General features: G+C 46.5%; 1 protein-coding gene across 5 annotated transcripts in view; it reads left to right on the top strand.

Moving 5' to 3' along the window:
- LOC139438380 (arylsulfatase D-like) overlaps positions 1 to 21,649 on the top strand; it is a 31,124-nt gene extending 9,475 nt beyond the window's left edge. For all 5 annotated transcript variants that reach the window (XM_071213479.1, XM_071213480.1, XM_071213478.1 and 2 more), the window contains exons 4-10: positions 807 to 929; positions 3,971 to 4,394; positions 4,613 to 4,749; positions 6,929 to 7,063; positions 9,677 to 9,839; positions 11,186 to 11,307; positions 17,065 to 21,649. In XM_071213479.1, coding sequence (XP_071069580.1) covers positions 807 to 929; positions 3,971 to 4,394; positions 4,613 to 4,749; positions 6,929 to 7,063; positions 9,677 to 9,839; positions 11,186 to 11,307; positions 17,065 to 17,444 — 1,484 coding nt within the window. In that variant the 3' untranslated portion in view covers positions 17,445 to 21,649. The remainder of the gene's footprint in view (positions 1 to 806; positions 930 to 3,970; positions 4,395 to 4,612; positions 4,750 to 6,928; positions 7,064 to 9,676; positions 9,840 to 11,185; positions 11,308 to 17,064) is intronic.
- Positions 21,650 to 21,924: the final 275 nt, after the last annotated feature.

Raw genomic sequence — 21,924 nt, 5'->3', positions numbered from 1 at the left:
CCCCAAATTGGATATATATATATATATATATTTACCAAAGGGATACTTCCTCGTTATTCACTTTTCACCAAACCTGTTCCATTTGTATGTACTCTTCCAACCCTTATTTCCTAAAAAAAACTTGTAATTTAATTATAGAAGTACTTAAAACATACTAAAGAATATATACTACGTGGAAGTTTTAAAGCATAAAAAAAAAAAAACAAAAAAAACCACCTTATTTAAAAAATCAACCTTAAAGAGTTCCCTAGCAACTAAAGGTCACCGTTTGGAATTTTTAAATCATTTTCTTTACAGAATTACCGTGTCTGTGTGTGTGATTTCCCTTGATTTTTGAATTTTATTTCAATGGGAGTGAATGTATCTTCCATTCCTTGCTCTTTTTCATTTAATATGCTCGTTATAAGCTTTTTTCATGCTGATCCAGGGGTCTATGAGTCATTCATCTCCATAACTCTGTAGTATTACATTGTGCAATGAAAACAGTCTCATATCAATACACAGGTAGGCTGCAAGAGCCAGTAAACGCCAAGCAACCATATTCCCTCTAGAGCAGAGGTTCCTGGCCCAGCACTAGTGACATTTGGAGAGGAATAATTCTCTGTGGCAGGGATATGTTTTGTGCAGTGTAGAATGTTGAGTGGCGTCTCTCGGCTGCACCCCCTAGAGACCAATAACATCTCGCTCCCTAGGTGTGACACCCCAACATTTCCCAGATTCCATCACATGCCCTGGGGGAGCAGATCCACCCCCTAGTGAGACCTGCTATGGAAACTTGAGTCATCCTTCTCTGATGTGTTCCTCAGGCATGGAAGCCAGCAACGGCTACCGGGCACTTCAGTGGAACGGAGGCTCAGGTGGACTGCCTCCAAATGAAACCACCTTTGCGAGAATCCTCCAGCAGCAGGGATACAGCACTGGCCTGATAGGTGAGGCGGTATGGAATTCTGGCATCATTCTCCATGATGGGGGTGATCGGCGATCCGTAGGAATGTGTTTTACTCCAAAGCAGAGGAAGTCATGGCGTCCTTCTCTAATCCCAGCGTTGGTGTCTAATCCGTCTTGAGGAGTTTGTGACTTTTTACGTTTTGTCACTGAAGAGTTCTTTTTGATCCAAAACTTTGGGAGATGGACCTCTTGCCCTCCTTTGGCATGTCCATCTCCTCCTGTGCCAACCTCTTAGAGGTTATCCTTCGGCAAAGTGCCGCTCACCATTCCCAAACCCACAGAACTAAAGATCACTTCCTTTCTTTACATCACAGGCTCAGGGAGGGTCTGAAGCTCCCCCATCATAAGAGAGGGCATTTTGGGGGATCCCCAAGATCACTTCCAGTTTGGTGATTTGCCAGAAGAGCTCAGAGGACATATCTTGGAGTTATACTCAACCATTATGGTTTAATATGGCCAAAAGATACAAAGTACAACCAGCAAAAGGAGAAGGCACATAGGATAAAGTCTAGAGAAAGCCTGAGCCCCCTCTGTGGGGTCACAAAGGATGCACTTAATTTTCACAGCAACAAGCTGTGACAACACGGGTGAAATGTCGTCCGCCAGGGATGCTCATGAGACTCGGCACCCGGGGTGTTTTATCAAGGGCAGCCTTCCCCTTGCTCATCTCTTCCACTCCCACCCTCAGCTGCTGTTCAAGTCAGAAAGATCCATGATGCCCCCTACTTTGTGTCAGTGGCCATTGGCTAGGGGTGTTAAATATTTCCTCCTTTTACAAATCCCTGGTATTTTAGAAATGTCAGTGAAATCCCAGACTCAACAGCTTTTTCAAGGGTATTCTACAATCTCCTTTTATTTCTCCTTCCCACCCCATAAGGGAAAGCACAACTTCTTAGCCACCAAACTGGAATGTTCCGCTAACAATTGACCACCCTTGGGTGAGGATGCCTGACATCATGGATTTTCCTTTCTCTCCTCATTTTGGAGCTGAATCTTTTTTTTCTTTCTAATTTTTTAAAAATGTTACATTAAAAAAATATGAGGTCCCCATATACCCCCCACCCCCCTCACCCCATTCCTCCCATAGCAACATTCTCCTCCATCATCATGAGACATTCATTGCACTTGGTGAATACATCTCTGAGCACCGCTGCACCTCATGGTCAATGGTCCACATCATAGCCCACACTCTCCCACAGTCCACCCAGTGGGCCATGGGAGGACATACAATGTCTGGTAACTGTCCCTGCAGCACCACCCAGGACAACTCCAAGTCCTGAAAATGCCCCCACATCACATCTCTTCTTCCCTCTCCCTATCCTCAGCAGTTCCCGTGGCCAGTTTCTCCACATCAATGCTACAGTTTCTTCCATTACTAGTCACAGTAGTTCCATAGTAGAATATCAGTAAGTCCACTCTAATCCATACTGTATTCCTCCATCCCGTGGACCCTGGGATGGTGATGTCCAGTCCACCTCTATATTGAGAGGGGCTTAGATCCCACATGGATGCTGGATGCAATTCTCCTGCTTGCAGTTGTAGGCACTCTTGGCTCCCTGGTGTGGTGGTTGACCTTCTTCACCTCCTTGTTAGCTGGCCAGGGTAAGTCCAATAAACCAGAAAGTAGGAGCTGCAACAGAATCTTTTTAAATTGGATGAGAATTTACTCTTGCCTTCACCAAAGACTAGTTGCTTCTTTAATATTTTTATTCCTTTGCACATGCCTAGTCTATTTTGTAGGAAGATGATTCTCCATATTCCAAAGGGTAAAAAGCTTTTGAGGCTGGAGATTCTCCTGCATTTATTTTCTACCCCAGCACACTCACCCTCTCCGAATATTTTATTCCCTAAATGTATGAAGCAGAAGGATATGTGGGAAAAGAAGCCCGCAGATTCTCAAGACAGATGACTGGTCTCCTGCCAGTTTAACCCCTCCATCTGGAAATTTGGGCAAATAGTACATTGGAGCCTTTTCCTTCTAGTTTTGTACCCAAACTTGAGCTCTCTAAGGGACCCTAGCCTAAAATAGGTGTAACTGCTGACACCCGGATCCTGGGTACATTTCACTGGAATTTGAGATGTGGGCTTACCATGGTCTGTCTATAGGATATTGTTGTGCATTAGTGCCCTTAATAAATCCTTACAGGTATTTTTAATTACTAGTTGACAGAGGGAGCCAGTTCCTGCTAATCTGCTATAAAATAACTCATGTACGAGGTCCCGGGTTCAATCCCTGGTACTTCCTAAAAATACATATATTGGTCAGTCATATATCGTAAGCTCTTTAACAGCAGAATCATTTCATGGTACAAAGCATGTAATACAAATGCTCCAGAAAATTGTAAGCCTCTGATAACTTGATAATAACCCTTACATGTACGTATTTTATTAGCACTCACAGCATATCCCATATCCTTTTTATTTTTTATTTATTTTTTTAAATTTTTATTTATTTCTCTCCCTTTCCCCTCCTCCCCCGCACCAGTTGTCTGTTCTCTGTGTCTATTTGCTGCGTGTTCTTCTTTTTGTCCGCTTCTGTTGTTGTCAGCGGCACGGGAATCTTGTGTTTCTTTGGTTGCATCATCTTGTTGTGTCAGCTCTCCGTGTGTGTGGCGCCATTCCTGGGCAGGCTGCACTTTCTTTCGTGCTGGGCTGCTCTCCTTACAGGGTGTACTCCTTGTGCGTGGGGCTCCCCTATGCGGGGGACACCCCTACGTGGCACGGCACTCCTTGCGCGCATCAGCACTGCGCATGGGCCAGCTCCCCACGGGTCAAGGAGGCCCGGGGTTTGAACCATGGACCTCCCATGTGGTAGACGGACACCCTGTCCATTGGGCCAAGTCCGCTTCCCCCCATATCCTTTTTAAACACCAGCATCAAACACATTCATTGCCTTTCTTTGTTCAGATTTCTCTGTTGCAGAGCTTCCTTTCCCTTAGAACATCCAACTTAGTCTGAGAAGGTGACTAGTTAGTTGAGTTCTAAATTTGTTTCCATTCAACATTTTCCCTCTGGTCTCTAGGAAAGTGGCACCAAGGGGTGAGCTGTGTATCTCGCACGGACCATTGCCACCACCCCCTGAATCACGGATTCGACTACTTTTACGGCATGCCGTTCACGCTCGTCAGCGACTGCCACCCGAGCAGACCCCCCGAGGTGGATGCTGTGCTGAGAGCCAAGCTCTGGCTTTCCACGCAGGTCATGGCTTTGGGGTTGCTCTCCCTGGCCGCCGGCAGGATGTCTGGTTTAATCTCCATCTCCTGGAAAGCAGTCCTGGGGGCGTCCGGCCTCGTCTTCCTCTTTTTCGCCTCCTGGTACGCCAGCTTTGGGTTTGTGCGTCGCTGGAATTGCATCCTGATGAGGAACTTCGAGGTAACAGAACAGCCCATGGTTTTGGAAAGAACGACACATCGTCTGCTGAAGGAGGCAGTTTCCTATATTGAAAGGTAATGAAACGATCCTGTGTTTACGAAGTTTCGTTTTCAGGGTCTCTCGGGGTTTCCTCAAACAACCTTACCAGGAGTGGTTTAAGAAATTCAGCCTTTTCACATGGGTTGTTTTCCCAGGTTAACGTCTCTACTTTGAAGCAGGGTAACCTGTCAAATAGCATAGAAACGTACGCCGTTGTGTACCATAAATTGTAAAGGTGGATTTCTTCTTTCAGAAATAAGCACGGGCCATTTCTCCTCTTTGTTTCCTTGCTACATGTCCACATTCCTCTCGTGTCCACAAAAGCGTTTCTTGGGAAAAGTCGCCATGGCTTGTACGGAGACAACGTGGAGGAAATGGACTGGCTAGTGGGTAAGCCAAATGTCCGACCAAGTCTTACTCTTGGGCTTGGCATTAACATGTAGAAACAAGACTGTCCATCTGGCCAGGAAGAAAAACAGAAAAGGCAAAGAGCAGGGAAATCTCCCCCAGGTCATTCTTTGCTCCTCCGGTGCTTCAGATTCCTTAGCCTAGTTGGCGCAAATCCTTCCTTCTGCAAAGACATGCATTTAGAGTCATTATTCAAAGGTTCAGAAAGCAGGGAGCAGATGTAGCTCAAGTGGTTGAGCACCTGCTTCCCATGTATGAGGTCCAAACAAACAAACAAAAAATAGCTCTCACTGGTAGGCAGATGTAGCTCAGTGGTTGAGCACCTGCTTCCCATGTATGAGGTCCAAACAAATGATATAAACTCTCACTGGTGGGCAGCTATAGTCAGTGGTTGAGCACCTGCTTCCCATGTATGCGGTCCAAACAAACGAACAAAAAAAACAACTCTCACTGGTGGGCAGATGTAGCTCAGTGGTTGAGCACCTGCTTCCCACGTACAAGGTCCAAACAAAACAAACAAAAAACAACTCTTACTGGGGAGCAGATGTAGCTTAGTGGTTGAGCACCTGCTTCCCATGTACGAGGTCCAAACAAACAAACGCTATAAACCAACTCTCTCTGGTGGGCAGATGTAGCTCAGTGGTTGAGCACCTGCTTCCCATGTATCAGGGCCAAACAAACAAACAAAAAACCAACTCTCACTGGTGGGCCGATGTAGCTCAGTGGTTGAGCACCTCTTCCCAGGTATGAGGTCCTGGGTTCAATCCCCGGTACCTCCTAAAAAGAAAGTTTCAGAAAGCCAAGGCGTGCTGTCACCTTTTAGGACAATGAAACAAAGTCGCTTTCCCATGGGAACTTGAGAAACCCCCCTGGAAAGAAGCAGTGGGGCGATCGATGCTTAAAGGAACCGAGACATCAGGTCATTGCAGTGTTTTGTAAGATGTCCTGAAACAAACAAAGGGATTCATTGGACCAGCCGAAGAAGCTATAGCCGCAAAATAATAGGAGGGTGGACCTGATTAAAGATCTGCATTTTGAGGGCTAGACGGCCCTCTGTTCTCTGGGGATGAGGCAGTTGCCTCATGGGAACCTCAAAGACCAAAATCCACGGGAGCTGCTGGCCTTGGGTTTCTTGATAGACAGAGGTCTCTCTGAACTGCTTTCACCACTTCCACCCTCCCCCTTCCTCAGTGCACTTACTAGAGACACGCAAAACACACAGACAGGCTTTGTGTAAAGCACGACACTTTTGGAGGTTTTCCTGTTTCCTGTATTGGTAATATCTTTCTTAGAAACTTTGAGGTATTCGAGCACTTTGATTCAGCTTAACATTTTGTGGTCATAATGATGGAATCTCTTTTTAAAAAAAATTATTGAAACGTGTTCGTAAACCATATCATCCATCCAAAGTGTACGATCAGTGGCATTGGGTATAATCAGAGAGTCATGCATTCATCATTCAATCAGCATGAGAACATTTTCATTACTCTAATACTACTACTAATAAAAACAAAAACAGAACTACTCCTTAGCAGTTGCCGCTCAATCTATCCTTCTCCTGCCCTACATCACTGCTAATCTCTTTCTCTGCCTATCATTTATTTATATTCACATTTTGTACAGATGAATTCAAACAATATGTAGTAACTTTCCTCTAGTTTCTTTCACTTAGCATCTTTCCTTTTTTTATCATTGGTGCAAGATTTTTAATATATTACCATACATTACTGTCCGTCATTTGCATTGCTTGTATTTTTGTGCAAATATTACCCGGATATTAACATCTTGTACCATTAACAGACATTTGTTCTGTTTCAGAGAAGAACATTCTTAAATAGGCACTATTAACCACACTCATTTTTCACAAGAGGGCTGGCTCGCTGTGCGGTACAGTCCTATTTCGCTTTTAGCTTTCCTTGTGATATTAGACTTTCCCTTTCAGCCACTGTCATACCTATGTAATAGCTCTTCTGATCACAAACACTATCATGTGCTTTCACCATTTCCATTCATTTCCAAAAATTTACAATCAACCTTGGATGTCATCCCTTTTAATGACTTTCTACCCAGAGGCACCATATACAGAAAAGGCAAGTTGAATGGAATCTGCTCATTTTGTTTTCTTTCTTTGTCCTGAAACGTTCCTTTTTTTTTTGGTAAGGTGAAATTCTTAAAGCGGTTGAAGAAAATGGTTTGAAGAACACAACCTTCACCTATTTCACCTCTGATCACGGAGGACATTTGGAGGCCCGGGATGAGCAGGGGCAGCTCGGCGGGTGGAACGGAATATATAAAGGTAAGGCCAAAGGATATTGGCGGTGAAAGCGCGGGGACATGATCAGTGGAACAAACATCCCTGTTTTCGTTTGCCAAAGGGCCGCCAGGCCAAGTTACCAGAAATGGGTTGGCTTTTCTAAAGGGAATTTATAGAAACTTAGGGTTCTGAGGCCGTACCATGTCCAAATCGAGGCACCGTAAGAGGGGCTTTCTCCCCAAAGTCAGCGCCTGGTGGTTCCATTTGGTGAAGCAAGATGGTGGCCGATCTCTGCCAAGTCCGGCTCCCAGAGCTCAGCTGTCAGCGGCCAGGCAGAGAGCTTTTCCCTTTCCTGTCTCAGTCTCGGCTGCTCTGCTCTCTTCCCACATTCAGCTGCAAGCTATCAAGCATGTGGGTTAGGTCTCCCTGAGCCTAGCTCTTTGAACCACTGGGGGCTTCTGTTTTCCTGCAATCCTCTCTCTTACACAGCAGGAATAATAGAATATTGCAGCTCCCTTTTCCTCTCCATCTCTCTCTCTGTTTCCATGTATATCAGCAAGGGAACAGGGACTCAATGTGAGCCTTGCCTCCCTGGCATCATCCAATCCAAAGCCCTTGGTGGACCTTATCAAGTAATCTAATCAAAGTCCCCTCAGCTGAATTGGATGCAGTCAAAGGGTCTCACCCCCCCAGGAATAAACTAGTTCCGAAACATAATCTGGGGAGTGCAGCGGTTGAGCACCTGCTGCCCATGTACGAGGTCCCAAGTTCAATCCCTGGTACCACCTTTAAAAAAAAAAAAAAAAACATAATCTTTCTCTTTTGGGTATTCATAAACTCATTTCCATCTGCCCTAATCCCCGACGAAGCATCCGAAAGTAAAAAAGGGTCCACCCATTCAGCCAGGATTTCTTGAGTACCTGCTGTTGTAGACAAAGCAGCAAGTGGGAATCAGCAGGTCAGTTCATGGACCCCCTGGTTTTAGTGGCTTGGACGTGCCACTGGCTTTGGATATCAGGACGGTAGTAACTGTGTCACAGGCAGGGACCTGTGCTCTAGGGCCTGCCTTCTCTTGTTGCAAATCCCCGCCGTGAAGGAAATCCGACCAAATGCAGCAGATGAGCTCGCCTGGGTGAGGCTCCCTGGACTGACAGCCCTGGCAGACCCAGCCAGCTTTTGGCACCCTGAGAATTATTGGCTGCAGGTGAGACCAGGAGAAGGTCCACCTAGCTGAGTCCAGCTCCTCACTGGCCCAAAGAACTGTGCACCAATAAAATGGTTATTTTAAGCTGGGTGGATTGTTACGCAGCATTGATAACTGCTACACTCTCATAATTTTTAGGGTCTAAAACCAAGCAATGGTGTGTGTAGAACCTGCTCTTTTAGAGTCGCCATTCCACTCTGAGCCATCAAGGCCCAAACCTGGAACTCGTTCTTAAAAGATGTTAAAATGTGGCAGTGACATTGAAAGCAGTTTCTTTGCCTCAAAGAGTAATGTTTATACCTTTTCCCAGGAGCTTTCAGGATCCTTATTTCACTAGCTGTGTTGGCATGGCATTCTATTTGCTAAGGCGCTCAAAGCGGTATACCAGCACTGGAGCGGCTTTTTCAATGGGAATTGATGAGCGTACAAACTTACAGTTCCGAGGCCATGAAAATGTCCAGATCAGGGCATTGTCAGGTAATCCCTACTCCCTGAAGAGTGGCCGCAGTGATCCTGGGCGCCTGTGTCATATGGCAAGGCACATGGTGTATCTGCTGGGCTCTCCCTTCTCTTCCAGGTTTTCTTGCTTTCAGTTTCTTGCTCCTGTGGTTTTCTCTCTCTCTGCCTGAACTTCATTCTCTTATAAAGGACTCCAGTAAGAGGAGTTAGACCCATTCAGATCTTCACTGGAATTAAGATCCTACTCCCCAAAAGATCTTACTTAAGGCTCCACACCCACAGGACTGGATTAACTCTAAGAACACAGTTTTCTGGGGCCCCTACAGCCTCAAACCATCACACACGTGGCTAGACCTAACTCAGCCTAATGGAAATAAGGGATATTCCATTCAGCAAGTTTTAGTGTTCCGCATTGACGCAATTTGAGATGGGGTGCGTGTGTGTGCATACAGTTATCCAGGGCGGTGTAACAAACGACCCCAAAGCTTAGAAACTAAGCCTCTCAGAACAACAATGCACGTTTTGCTCGCCAGTCTGCAATCTGGGCTGTTCTCAGCAGAGTCATTTCTTCTCTGCTCATCATCAACCGTGGCAGCTTAAGAGCCAGGGCTAGAAGGAGTCAAAGAGTCACTTGCGAATGTGCTTGAGGGCGATGCCGGCTGCCAACTGGAGAGACCCCGGTAGCTGAGGCTCTCAGCCCGCTGCCCCACATGTGGCCACTTTGCGCAGCTCGGCTTCCTTACCTGGCTGCCAGCTTTTCCATCCTAGCTCAGAAATCACGCACAACTTCCTGCTGAATTTCAAGCGCGGGAAATGGATGCCAGCACCTGGCGAGGGTGCGGCACGGCTCTGGAAAGCACGTGGGCCTGCAAATACCGCTGCGGTCGCTTTGGGAAAACACCATCCACCGCTTTGCACGTAGATGTTTGCAAACCTCCTATCCATTAACTTTCGATTTCCTGGGGCATCCTGACAAGGTCATTGACTCGTAGGTGGCAAAGGCATGGGTGGCTGGGAAGGCGGAATCCGCGTCCCTGGAATATTCCGGTGGCCTGGGATGCTACCTGCCGGCCGGGTGAGCGACGAGCCCACGAGCCTGATGGACGTTTTTCCAACCGTGGTCCAGCTGGGAGGCGGCCAGGTGCCCCAGGACAGGTACGCCTTTGATAAGCCTGTCAGGCCCCTCATTCCTGAGGGTTGTCCTTTCGTTCTTTTATACATGAGAATGTTTTTAAAACTCTCCACTCTAATGAAACTACGATGTAAACGCTAATCCGTGTGGTGCAGCCGTGCTCCAGAATGTCTTCACCCAATGCAGTGAACGTGCCACGGTGATGAAAGAGGTTGTTGATGTGGGAGGAGTGGGGCGGTGGGGCCCTCTTATATTTTTTAATGTAACATTTTTTGTGATGTATGTATTTTCAAAAAAATACAATAAAAAATGATGGGGGTGGGGAGTGGGGTATATGGGAACCTCTTTTGTTTTGTTTTTTTAAGATTTATTTTTATTTCTTTCTCTCCCCTTCCCCCCATTGTCTGCTCTCTGTGTCCATTTGCTGTGTGTCCTTCTGCCTCCGCTTGCATTATCAGGCGGCACTGGGAACCTGCGTCCCTTTTTTTGTTGCGTCATCTTGCTGTGTCAGCTCTCCGTGTGTGCGGCGCCATTCCTGGGCAGGCTGCACTTTCTTTCGTGCTGGGCGGCTCTCCTTGTGCAGGAAAGAAAGTGCAGGAATGGCGCCACACATATGGAGAGCTGACACAACAAGATGACGCAACAAAAAGAAACACAGATTCCCGTGCTGCCGGCAACAACAGAAGTGGACAAAGAAAGAACACGCAGCAAACGGACACAGAGAACAGAAAACTGGGGCGGGGCAGGGAAAAAGGGAGAGAAATAAATTTTAAAAATAAATAAATAAATCTTTAAAAAAAAACACCACCATCCTATAATGTCCTGAGATGGAATTCTCCCAGTATGCACGAGAGGCTCTGAAAATAGGACTTGAAAATGATTTATCGCCCCCATTTCAGCACATTACCAAGAGAGGATGATAGAAGCTGGCATTCTGTCAACAATTTGGTTCTTCCGCTTAAGGCGTCAAATAATGCAGTGTGTCCAGTTCTGACCCTCACTCCCCAAAAGCATTTTCCTACATTAGGATGTATTTAAGAAACCGGGAGGCTAAGAGGAGCTTTCAGGAAAGCTACTCCATTATTTCTGCATCAAGTCCAGATGGAGTACTTTGAGGAATTAAAAGCTGTTTAGAAGAAATGCCGCCCTCAGAGGCCACTTGGACCTGACTTCTTTGCCCACATGGCGGCAGGAGTTGGAATCAGCCACGGTGGAAACAGACGAGCTCATGAGTCGGGCACGTGGGGTCGGCTGGAGTTTAGCAACAGTGTGTGTCGGGACGGGTTTCTGGCAACTCTTGCGGTTTTACGTCGAGCGGCGACCCGCCCGTGACCGACTTGACCCCTTGCTCTTCTCTTCCCCTCATCAGGGTGATCGACGGGCGTAGCCTGGTGCCGTTGCTGCAGGGAGCCTCGGAGCGCTCTGCCCACGAGTTTCTGTTCCACTACTGTGGGAATTCCCTGCATGCGGTGAGGTGGCATCAGAAGGACAGTGAGTACTGGCTCCCGCCCCAGGGGGCACACGTCCCTTTCCCGCACGGGCAGAGCTGGCGAGAGCCCCTCCCATCTCAGAGAGGATGGTTCCCCTGTGCTTGCTCATGTGTCTCGGTTTGCAGGCGCTGCTTTGACAAGTAGCACGCCAGGGGCCAGCTTAAACCAAGAAAATTCATTGCATCGCAGTTTTGGAGGCGCAGGGTCAAGGAGTCAGCAGAGCTCGCTTTCTCCAGGAGAATGGAACATTCCGGCATTCTCCCAACATGGCACGCTTTCTCTCCTCATACTTGCTGCTGAGGTCTTCCCTGACCTCTGGCTCTTCCTCTCTTTTCGCTTCAGATTGTATTGTGTCCACATTTCCCCTGCCTTATAAACCTCCAGGCCTGTGGATTTGGCACACCCTGATTCAGTCTGGCCACATGGAAATAGAATCTTTGAAGGTCTGCTCACAAATGCATCCACTCTGGCTGATAATAGCACATTCAAAGGTCCTCTCTACCAATGGGCCGACACCTGCCAGGTTGCGCCCCTCAGCTGGCTTGATCAGCTGCGAGGACCTACCAAAACCTTTGCCAGTCCTGCTATTGAAAATATTACATTTATTTCTGTTTATAAAAGCCTGTTTATGAAATTTTAAAAGTCACCCTAATTCTGTTTAAGTAGGAAAACATTCAGCTGTCTTTTATTTTTAAAATTTTGTTAACTTTCATTTTCTCAACTCTAATTGCATTTAAAATTTTTTCATTTAGTTGCCTTATTTTTAAAGATACATCGATCACAAAAAAGTTACCTTAAAAAATACGAGGTTCCCATATACACCCCACACCACCCCACCCCACTCCTCCCACATCAACAACCTCTTACATTATTGTGGGACATTCATTGCATTTGGTGAATACATTTTGGAGCACTGCTGCACCACATGGATAGGGGTTTACATTGTAGTTGACATTCTCCCCCAGTCCACCCAGTGGGCCATGGCAGGACACACAGTGTCCAGCGTCTGTCCCTGCAGCACCACCCAGGACAACTCCAAGTCCTAAAAATGCCCCCACATCACATCTCTTCTTCCCTCTCCCTGCCCTCAGCAGCTACTGTGGCCACTGTCTCCACGTCAAGGCTACAATTTCTTCCATTACTAGTCACAATAGCTCTGTAGTAGAGTATCAGTAAGTCCACTCTGATCCATGTTTTATCCCTCCATCCTGTGGACCCTGGGATGGTGATGTCCATTCCACCTCTACATCAAGAGGGGCTTAGATCCCACATGGATGATCAGTGCAGTTCTCCTGCTTGTAGCTGTAGACTCTCTTTGGGAATGAATGAACCATTTTCGTCTGACATTTCCTCCAGGGCAGACAGCAAATCTGTTCTTTCCCCTGTTAACTGAGAACACATTTTCCTGCCCCTTTTCAAGGCTGTTCCGATTGGCAGTGAAATTCCGAGTTTACTTCGATATCCATAGGGTGGAGTGGATGGGACGCAAGCAGTTGAGCACCCGCTTCCCACACGGGAGGTCCCAGGTTCAGTTCCCGGTGCCTCCTGAAAACAAACAAGCAAACCAATGGAAAAACCAACTCAGGGAACCCGTGTGGCTCAGTTGCTGAGTGCCAGCTTCCCACATACGAGGTCCCAGGTTCAATTAAACTCCGCCCCCCCCCAATATCTCAAAAAAAAATGTTGATTGGTAAAAAAAATTTTGGTAATCAGCGCCACAATAGTCCCCAAGTTTTCTAAGAAGAAGGCTCATTATTGGACATGCATTGAGACCCTTTTATTTCACAGATGGGAAAACTAAGACCCACTCCCTGCTCTGGGGGTTAAATGGTAAGAACTATCTAAAAAATCAGTGATTTTTAAGGAGGGCTACAAAGTTTGAGAGGCAGTCAAATAAATGCACAAAGTATCCGCTAACGATTGCTGAAGAGCAGTCAGCTTTGGTGCTATAAGAGTGGGGTTTGTGGGGACAATTGAGCTAGTGACCAAATGATTCCTTACGGATTTAGGCAAAGGGAGAAAGTTACGGCTTTGTTATTGAAAGGCAATAGATTCTAGTTGATTTTAATCGATGCTTGTTAGTTATCAAGACAGTGTTTACCAGATGGGGGAGGTCGTCGGTGTGGGAGGAGCGGGGTGGGAGGTGGGGGGTATACGGGAACCTTTTTTTTTTTTAATGTAACATTTTTGTGATATATGTATCTTCAAAAAAATACAATTAAAAAATGATGGCAGTGAGGGGTGCAGAGGGAGTTACATGGGAACCTGTTATGTTTTTTTAATGCAATGTTCTGTGTGATCTATTAACTTTAATTTAAAAAAAAGGAAAGTGTTTGCCAACAGTTTTCAGCAACATATAGAAAGCAGGTAAAAAAGTTTTAAAGAAATTCTGCACATGAAAGTAAGCTCTGATGCTGGTGGAGAAAAAGAAAGACGGAACTCTCTGAATGAACTGTGAAAACGCTATCTTTTTTTTTTAATTTTTTAAAATTTTTTTTATTTTTTATTTTTTTAATTAAATTATTTATTTTTAAAAATTACATTCAAAAAATATGAAGTCCCATTCAACCCCACCGCCCCCACCCCCCACTCCCCCCACAGCAACACTCTCTCCCATCATCGTGACACATCCATTGCACCTGATAAGTACATCTCTGAGTATCACTGCACCCCATAGTCAGTGGTCCACATCATAGCCCAGACTCTCCCATGCTCCATCCAGTGGGCCCCAGGAGGATCTACAATGTCCCATAATTGTCCATGAAGCACCACCCAGGACAACTCCTCGTCCCGAAAACGCCTCCACATCTCATCTCTTCCTCCCGTTCCCCAAACCCAGCTGCCACCATGGCCACCCTTCCCACACCCATTCCACATTTTCTCTGTGGACATTGGATTGGTTGTGTCCATTGCACATCTATGTCAAGTGGGGGCTTAGATTCCACATGGATGCTGGATGCACTCCTCCTGCTTCCAGTTGTAGACACTCTAGGCTCCATGATGTGGTGGTTGATCGTCTTCAACTCGATGTTAGCTGAGTGGGGTAAGTCCAATAAATCAAAGTGTAGGAGCTGAAGTCTGTTGAGTCTCTGGGCCTGGGTGTCATATTATCAGTCCAGAGATTCAAATCCCCTAAATATATCTAAAACCCCAGCACCAACTACAATTCCATTAAAGTAGCATGCAAGTCTTGTGAAGAGAGATCCCCTCTGAGTCCAATTCCATCATGCAGAAACACCAGCTCCAAAGAAGGGCCATCTGCCATGGCAGTGAACCCCATCTGCCATGATCATAGAACCCGTGGGTCTCTTTATTCCTCAAAAGAACCAATACCTGGGATTGTATCTACTTTATCTGTCTCTCAGACTCTGCTCATTTGTGCATAAGGGCATTCCTTCTGACAAACTCCAGACTCTTTTTTAGAGACTCACAGCCTTATATTCTCATTTCTCCTTTCCATTTCCCCCTTACATTAGGTCAAACAGCATTTTGAAGTCATGTTATTATATGTAGACAGGGATATTCTGCTGATCCGTGTTGAACCTTTAATTCAAGGTCCTTTTCTAATTGCATCTTCAGCTGGTATGTGGTAGTGATCCCTCGTTGCCAGGGAGGCTCATCCCCGGGTGTCATGTCCCACGCTGGGGGGAATGCACTGCATCTACATGCTGAGTTTGGCTGTGAGAGTGGCCACATTTGAGTAACATGAAGGCTGTCAGGAGGAAACTCCCAGGCACAGTGCTACTCTAGGCCTTATTCTTATTGGAGGCGTATAGGCTCAAAAGCATAGCCATTAGTATCAGGAGCCCACTGTTGGGCCCTCCTTCCTTCTTGGTTCTTGCCGTTGCACCTGGGGGACTGCCGCTGCTCCCCCAGGGTCCACAACAGTGACCCCCCAGCCAGGGGCCCAGTACCCCCCCCCCAGCTATTGTTTTTAATTGTTTCCACTATGAGTATATCTAGACATTACTATATACCCTGGGCATATGCCCTGTTTAACTCCCTGTCAGCCATATATATCCTGTCAATAACATCCTGTATCAGTATTCCTCCGCTGCCATTGTTGAACCACTCTGTGATCCAAAACTTCCTGTAAAGTGAATCCCAACATAATGTCAGCTTCACAAGAGTCTTAGATCACCGAAATTCAAATATACAATATACAGTACTTCCCCATATCCACCATAAAACCTTTTCCCTTCCACAGCAATAATCTTTTAACTTATTCATATCATATTTCCTGAAACTGATGTAGAGATTCTGAGACAATAGCTTTCAAGCAAGGTGACATCTGTGCTTACTATGTGGTCCATACTTTAGGTTGTACAGTTTTCTAAATTTTTTAGTTATCCTATGTTTTGCCTTATGGTTTTCATTATTAGTCTGTCGTCCCCTATATGTTTTTGGTGTAATATTACATGTTTTATATTCATCCTCATGTACTCTCACAGAACTCCTCTCTTGCCCCCATATTTACCTTGTTTCCATCCATTCCACAACGCTATCTTGATGAGTTTTGAAAACAAAGTAAAATACATGTTTTATTCATGGCTGTGCACTTAGGTTGACTTGCAATCAGTGTTAAAACAGACTTCGCTTAGTGAATTGGGAAGACAACTATCTTATTTTTTCATTTTTTAATTGTCTTTTTTTTCAAAGATACATAGATCACAAAACATGTTACATTAAAAAATATAAGGTTCCCATATACCCCTACCCCCACCCCACCTACTCTTCCACATCACTATCTTGATGGGTTTTGACAACAAAGTAAAATACATGTTTTACTCACCGTCGTGTACTTATGTTGACTTGCAATCAGTGTTAAAACTCAGACTTTGCTTACTGAATTGGGAAAACACTTTTTAAAAAATTTTTAAATTGTCTTTTTTTTAAGATACATAGATCACAAAAAATGTTCCATTGAAAAACAGAAGAGGTTCCCATATACCCCATACCCCACCCCACCCACTCCTCCCACATCACTATGTTGATTACTTTTGAACACTAAGTAAAATAAATGCTTTATTCAGTGCTAAAAAAAACAAAACAAAACAAAAAAAAACAATGATTCTAGTCCTGGGACAGTTTGGGAAGAGTTCCTTTTCTTCTCTCTGCTTCTAGCACAGCTTATGGAAATAGATGCACCCAGTAATTCGAAACAGTTAAGGTTGCTTTTTTTTTTTAAGATTTATTTATTTATTTACTTATTTACTTCTCTCCCCCCTCCCCCCTCCCCCCTCCCCCCTCCCCCTTCCCCCCTCCCCCCCTCCCTCGTGGTTGTCTGTTCTCTGTGTCTATTTGCTGCATCTTCTTTGTTCACTTCTTTTGTTGTCAGCGGCACGGGAATCTGTGTTTCTTTTTGTTGCGTCATCTTGTTGTGTCAGCTCTCCATGTGTGAGGCACCATTCCTGGGCAGGCTGCACTTTCTTTCATGCTGGGTGGCTCTCCTTCCGGGGCGCACTCCTTGCACGTGGGGCTCCCCTACGCGGGGGACACCCCTGCGTGGCACGGCACTCCTTGCGCGCATCAGCACTGCACATGGGCCAGCTCCACACGGGTCAAGGAGGCCCGGGGTCTGAACCGGGCCTATCCGTTGTGCCAAATCCGCTTCCCAGTTAAGGATTTTAGTTGTACAAGTAAACTTGTATCCTCTTTCCCCTTGGCCGCGTAACATTGTATCCTGGTGGTGGCTCTGCAGTAAGGACGCGCTGACAACGGGGCAGCTTTCCTCTGACTGTTTTCTTGTTTCCTCCAGGCGGGCGGCTCTGGAAGGTCCATTACGCGACCCCGCGCTTCCATCCCGAGGGAGCTGGAGCCTGCTACGGCCGCGGAATCTGCCCCTGCTCTGGGGAAGGCGTGACCCACCACAGCCCCCCGCTGCTCTTCGACCTCTCCAGGGACCCTTCGGAGGCGCGGCCCCTGAGCCCCGAGTCTGAGCCGCTGCTGGGCGCTGTCCTGGCGCGGGTGGACGAGGCCGTGGCGGCGCACCTGCAGACGCTGCCGCGGGTGCCCCAGCAGTTTTCCATCGGCAACATCCTCTGGAAGCCGTGGCTGCAGCCGTGCTGCGGGACCTTCCCGGTGTGCTCCTGCAGCGAGGATGGGGGCGACAGCCGCCCCCAGACCCCAGGCCAGTGAGCGGGGACCCAGGAGAGAACAGGCAGGCTGATGCGCGACAGCGCGGCCTCCCGGTGTCACCGGCTGCTGGAATCGGTTGGTCCTTGCAGCGGCGAAAAATCTGAGTCTCCTGTACACGTGCTTTCCCAAAAAGCACTTTTGTATGTTATTATGAGTGTCATGCACGGGACGTCTGCAAAATGGTGAAAAATTTGGGCCCCGGCTGAGCTCCAACAAGGAGACCCTCTGCCTTCTCGTTTCAGCTCTCGTGATGTCAGCAGGGATCCTTTTCGCGGTCTGTCTAGTGCTGTTGTTTCAAGCTGTTGCGCTTTATGCGGGACATTTTGCCCTAGTTCCCAAGTGCAAGACGGCTGGGAACGCACCTTGCGGGGAAAAATACGTGCGTTAGCTTCCTTCCGGCCCGAATTGTAGGGCGATCGGGCAATGCTGAAGAATCAACACTATAAACGAATAGGCGTCTTCAAACAAAAACACACAACGGGAGGCGATGTATTGATCAGATGATGCAAATATTATCACCAGAGGCTCACGGCAAGGTCACCCTGTATTTCCACCCAGAAGCAGTGGTGGGTGGGGGTCTGCTAATCCAGTGTTTGCTGCAACTTTATAGAACAGAATTACTGTGAATAATGAAAATCCATTGTATGCTGATTCTAATCTTGTTTCCCTTTTAGGAAAACCATCCCCTGGGAACAGGGGTTGGCCTCAGTGCCCCCATCTCTGAAATAAGAGGCTCCCAATGGATACCCAGTTTTGCCCCCTCCTCTTCTAAAACCCAGGAATTACCATGGTGCCAGTTGCTGATTTTTTTTTTTTACCGATCAATGTTAAATCATATTTGGAATATAATTGTCTATATGAACAGCCCTACAAAGTATGGGCAAAAGCATTTGTACCTACTCTTCTCCGGTAACAGAAGACAGCATTCAGTCTCTGCTCTTGAGAAATTGTCAATCTGAAACGGTTCATTTGTTACCCATGCTTTAGGGTTACTGACCATGTATCTTACTTGTATCAGTTAGAAATAGCTTATGGTTACTAGTGACAGACACTGAGAATAGCAGTGCCTTAAACAGGAGTGGCAGTATGTTTCTCAGGTAACATGAGGTCCAGGACTGGCAGGCTCCTTCCAACTCCCTGCTGAACTCTCCTGACATGTAAAGTTCACCTCATGTTCTCAAAATGGCTGCTGCAGCTCCAGGCAGCACCCTGGCATTCAGCAAAAGGGCACTCCTTCCAGATGAAGCAGTCCCTGTGAAGGTAGTTACCTAGAATCCCTAACCAACAATTTCTGCGACAATCGACAATTGTATCTCTATAGACGCACCAAGAACTTGAGAAATGCAGGTGGGTCGGCGGCTGCCCCAAATAAAACCAGGTTTAGGCTAGTTAGGAGCAAGGTGAAAGAACCTTTATTTCGTTGGCCGTGGCTTTTGGCATCCTTTTATTGCTAGACCACGTGACTTCTTTCACTTTGCTTTGAAACGTGCCTGTTAATTGGGGAAAGACCAGCGATCCGTGAGCAGTGTCGGGGTGGAAGATTTCAACCACAGGCAAAGGGGCAGGGGTCTGCTCGTCTCCTCCGAGCTGTAAGACCCAAAAAAGAGAAAGGAGAGCTGCGTTCGTTGACCAAGCATTTCCTCTGAACAAATTCTGGTTCGCCTCCTTCTCCCTGTTGGTTGACTCAGGGCATGAGGATAAATTACTGGGGTGGGAGTCGCAGCTGGGACTTAAATCCCCCCTGACCCCCAGTCCAACAGTACGCGGGCTCTTGCCCTCTTCCTCTCTGGCCATCGGGGTCTCCAGACCAAATTTGCGACCACCCAATGGGGAGACAAAGGGAGGCTGAGGAAGAGACCGTGCGCTCCTTACGAGGCAGTCGTCTTCGGGGGGTCCAAGATTGGGGTCACCTCGTGAGCGTAGCAGGAACCCACTTCCCGTGTGAGCCTGGAAGCTTCCAGAATGCCAAGGGGGAGTTGGCAGGGGCTGGTCGGTCTTCTTGGGGACCCATCACGGCCTCCTGCTTTCAAGCCCACCCACCCACCTCCTGGAGGGGGTTCGGCTGGCCGAGTGGAAGCCGAGGCAGCGGAGGGGCCGCAGGGTCCAGCGCTCGGCCTCCTGGGGCCAGGGGCTGGGTGGAGGAGCTCTGAGCGGGGCCTGGAGGGAACAACTGAAAACCCAGCCCACACTTTTTGTTTTTATTATTAAAGTTAATATGTCACGAGGAATGTTGCAGTGGAAAACGTAAGAGGCTCCCATATAACCCACTCCCCACCCCTGTCATTTTTGTAAATTGTATTTTTTTGTAGATACATATCAAAAAAAGGTTATATTAAAAAAATAAGAGGTTCCCATATACCGCCCCCACACACACACTCCTCCCACATCAACAACCTCTGTCATCGTTGTGGCACATTCACTGCATTTGGTGGATACATTTTGGAGCACTGCTGCACCACATGGATAATAGTTTACATTGTAGTTGACACTCTCCCCCAGTCCATTCAGTGGGTTATGGCAAGACATAGAATGTCCAGCCTCTGTCACTGCAATATCATCCAAGACAACTCCAAGTGCTGAAAATGCCCCCACATCACATCTCTTCTTCCCTCTCCCTGCCCTCAGCAGTTACGGTGGCCACTTTCTCCACATCAATGCTACAGTTTCTTCCATTACTAGTCAGTATAGTTCCATAGGAGAATATCAGTAAGTCCACTCTAATCCATACTCTGTTCCTCCATCCTGTGGACCTGGGATGGTGATGTCCACTCCACCTCTATATTGAGAGGAGGCTTAGATTCCACATGGATGCTGGATGCAATTCTCCTGCTTGCAGCTGTAGGCACTCTTGGCTCCCTGGTGTGGTTGACAATCTTCACCCTGCAGAATAGAGAACTCAATGTGGAGCACATATAGGAGGGCGTGGGGCTGTCTAATCTTTCCCTTGCCTCACGTTGGTATTCACACACCGAGTCAGCAACCCTTACCTGGGTGGCCGTCGGGCCAGGGTACGGCCGTTTGCTGACATCCAGTGGAAACCCTGCGGATTTTGCTTTCTTGGAGCTCCCTTAGGAGCAGCGCTCCAGAAGGTTTTACTCAGTTCTATTTTCCTGGCAAAAAGGGTCTGACTGTGCCCGGGTGAAATTCTTTCTCAAACAAACCGCAGACACAACGGTCGGGAAATTTAAATCGGTGTAGACGCGAGCCGTTGATTGATCTCTGACAGTTAATGTCACCAAAATATTGATCTGTGCCAGTTAATGGAAGTAACGTCTGGGTCTGTTCGAGTTCATGTAAGTAACTTACTGATCTAGGCTAGCTAATGTACGTAATTGACTGATCTGTGCTAGTTAATGTGATGAACTTTCTCATCTGGGTGAGTTCATGTAATTTATAGATCTGTGCTAGCTAATGTAATCATTGATTTGCAATCTTGGCTAGTTAATGGAACTTACTGATCTGCGTTAGTTAATGTAAGTACCTTATTGATCTGAGCTAATTCATGTAGTTGATGGATCTGTGATCTGTTCTAGTTAATGTAACTAACGTTGATCTAGGCTAGCTAATGTACGTAACTTACTGTTCTGTGCTAGTTAATGTAATTAGCTTATTGACCTGTGCTGGTTAATGTAATTGACTTTCTGATCTCGTTATTGATCTGTGCTAGCTAATGTAATTAACTATGGATCTGCAATCTTGGCTAGTTAATGTAATTGATTTACTGTCAGATTTGTGCTGGTTATTGTACTTAACTTTCTAGTCTGTGCTGGTTAATGTTACTGACTTTGATCTGTACTGGTTAATGTAACTGACTTTCTGATCCGTGTGAGTTAAATTAACTCTCTGCTCTGTGCTAGATAATGTAATTAACATATTGATCTGTAATCTGTGCTAGTTAATGTAATTAGCTTACTGATCCATGCCAGTTAATATAATTAACTTTCTGATCTGTGCTAACTGATGTAATTCTGATCTGTGCTATTGATGTAATTTATTGATCTGTGCTAGCTCATGTAATTAACGTATTGATCTGTAATCTGTGCTAGTTAATGGAACTAACATTGGTCTGTACGAGTTAGTGTAATTGACTTACTGATCTGTCAGATGTGTGCTGGTTATTGAAATTAACTTTCTAATCTGTGCTGGCTAATGTCACTAAATGAGTGATGTGCTGGTGGATGTAATTAAACTTCTGATCTGTACCAGCTCATGTAATTAACCTTTTACCTGTACTAGCTAGTATAACTAACTTGACCTGTGCTAGTTAGTGGAACTAACTTGCCCTAGACCGAGGAACCCTCTGGCTTCTTCCACAGCCGACATCACAAATAGTCTCCACAGGGGAATTTCTCAGGCAGCAGGTGCATTCCTAAGCTAAGACCTGAGCAGAATTACTGCACAAAACCGGGCAGATTTTCCATGGATGGTTTAGTTTCTGCTTATTCGCCCACCCCCAGCCTTTGCCCACCTACCAGCGGCC

The sequence above is a fragment of the Dasypus novemcinctus genome, chromosome Y (genome assembly GCF_030445035.2).
Source record: "Dasypus novemcinctus isolate mDasNov1 chromosome Y, mDasNov1.1.hap2, whole genome shotgun sequence".
Taxonomy (NCBI): domain Eukaryota; kingdom Metazoa; phylum Chordata; class Mammalia; order Cingulata; family Dasypodidae; genus Dasypus; species Dasypus novemcinctus.
Note: the sequence above shows the minus strand (reverse complement) of the source record. Positions and strands in the feature narration are given on the sequence as shown.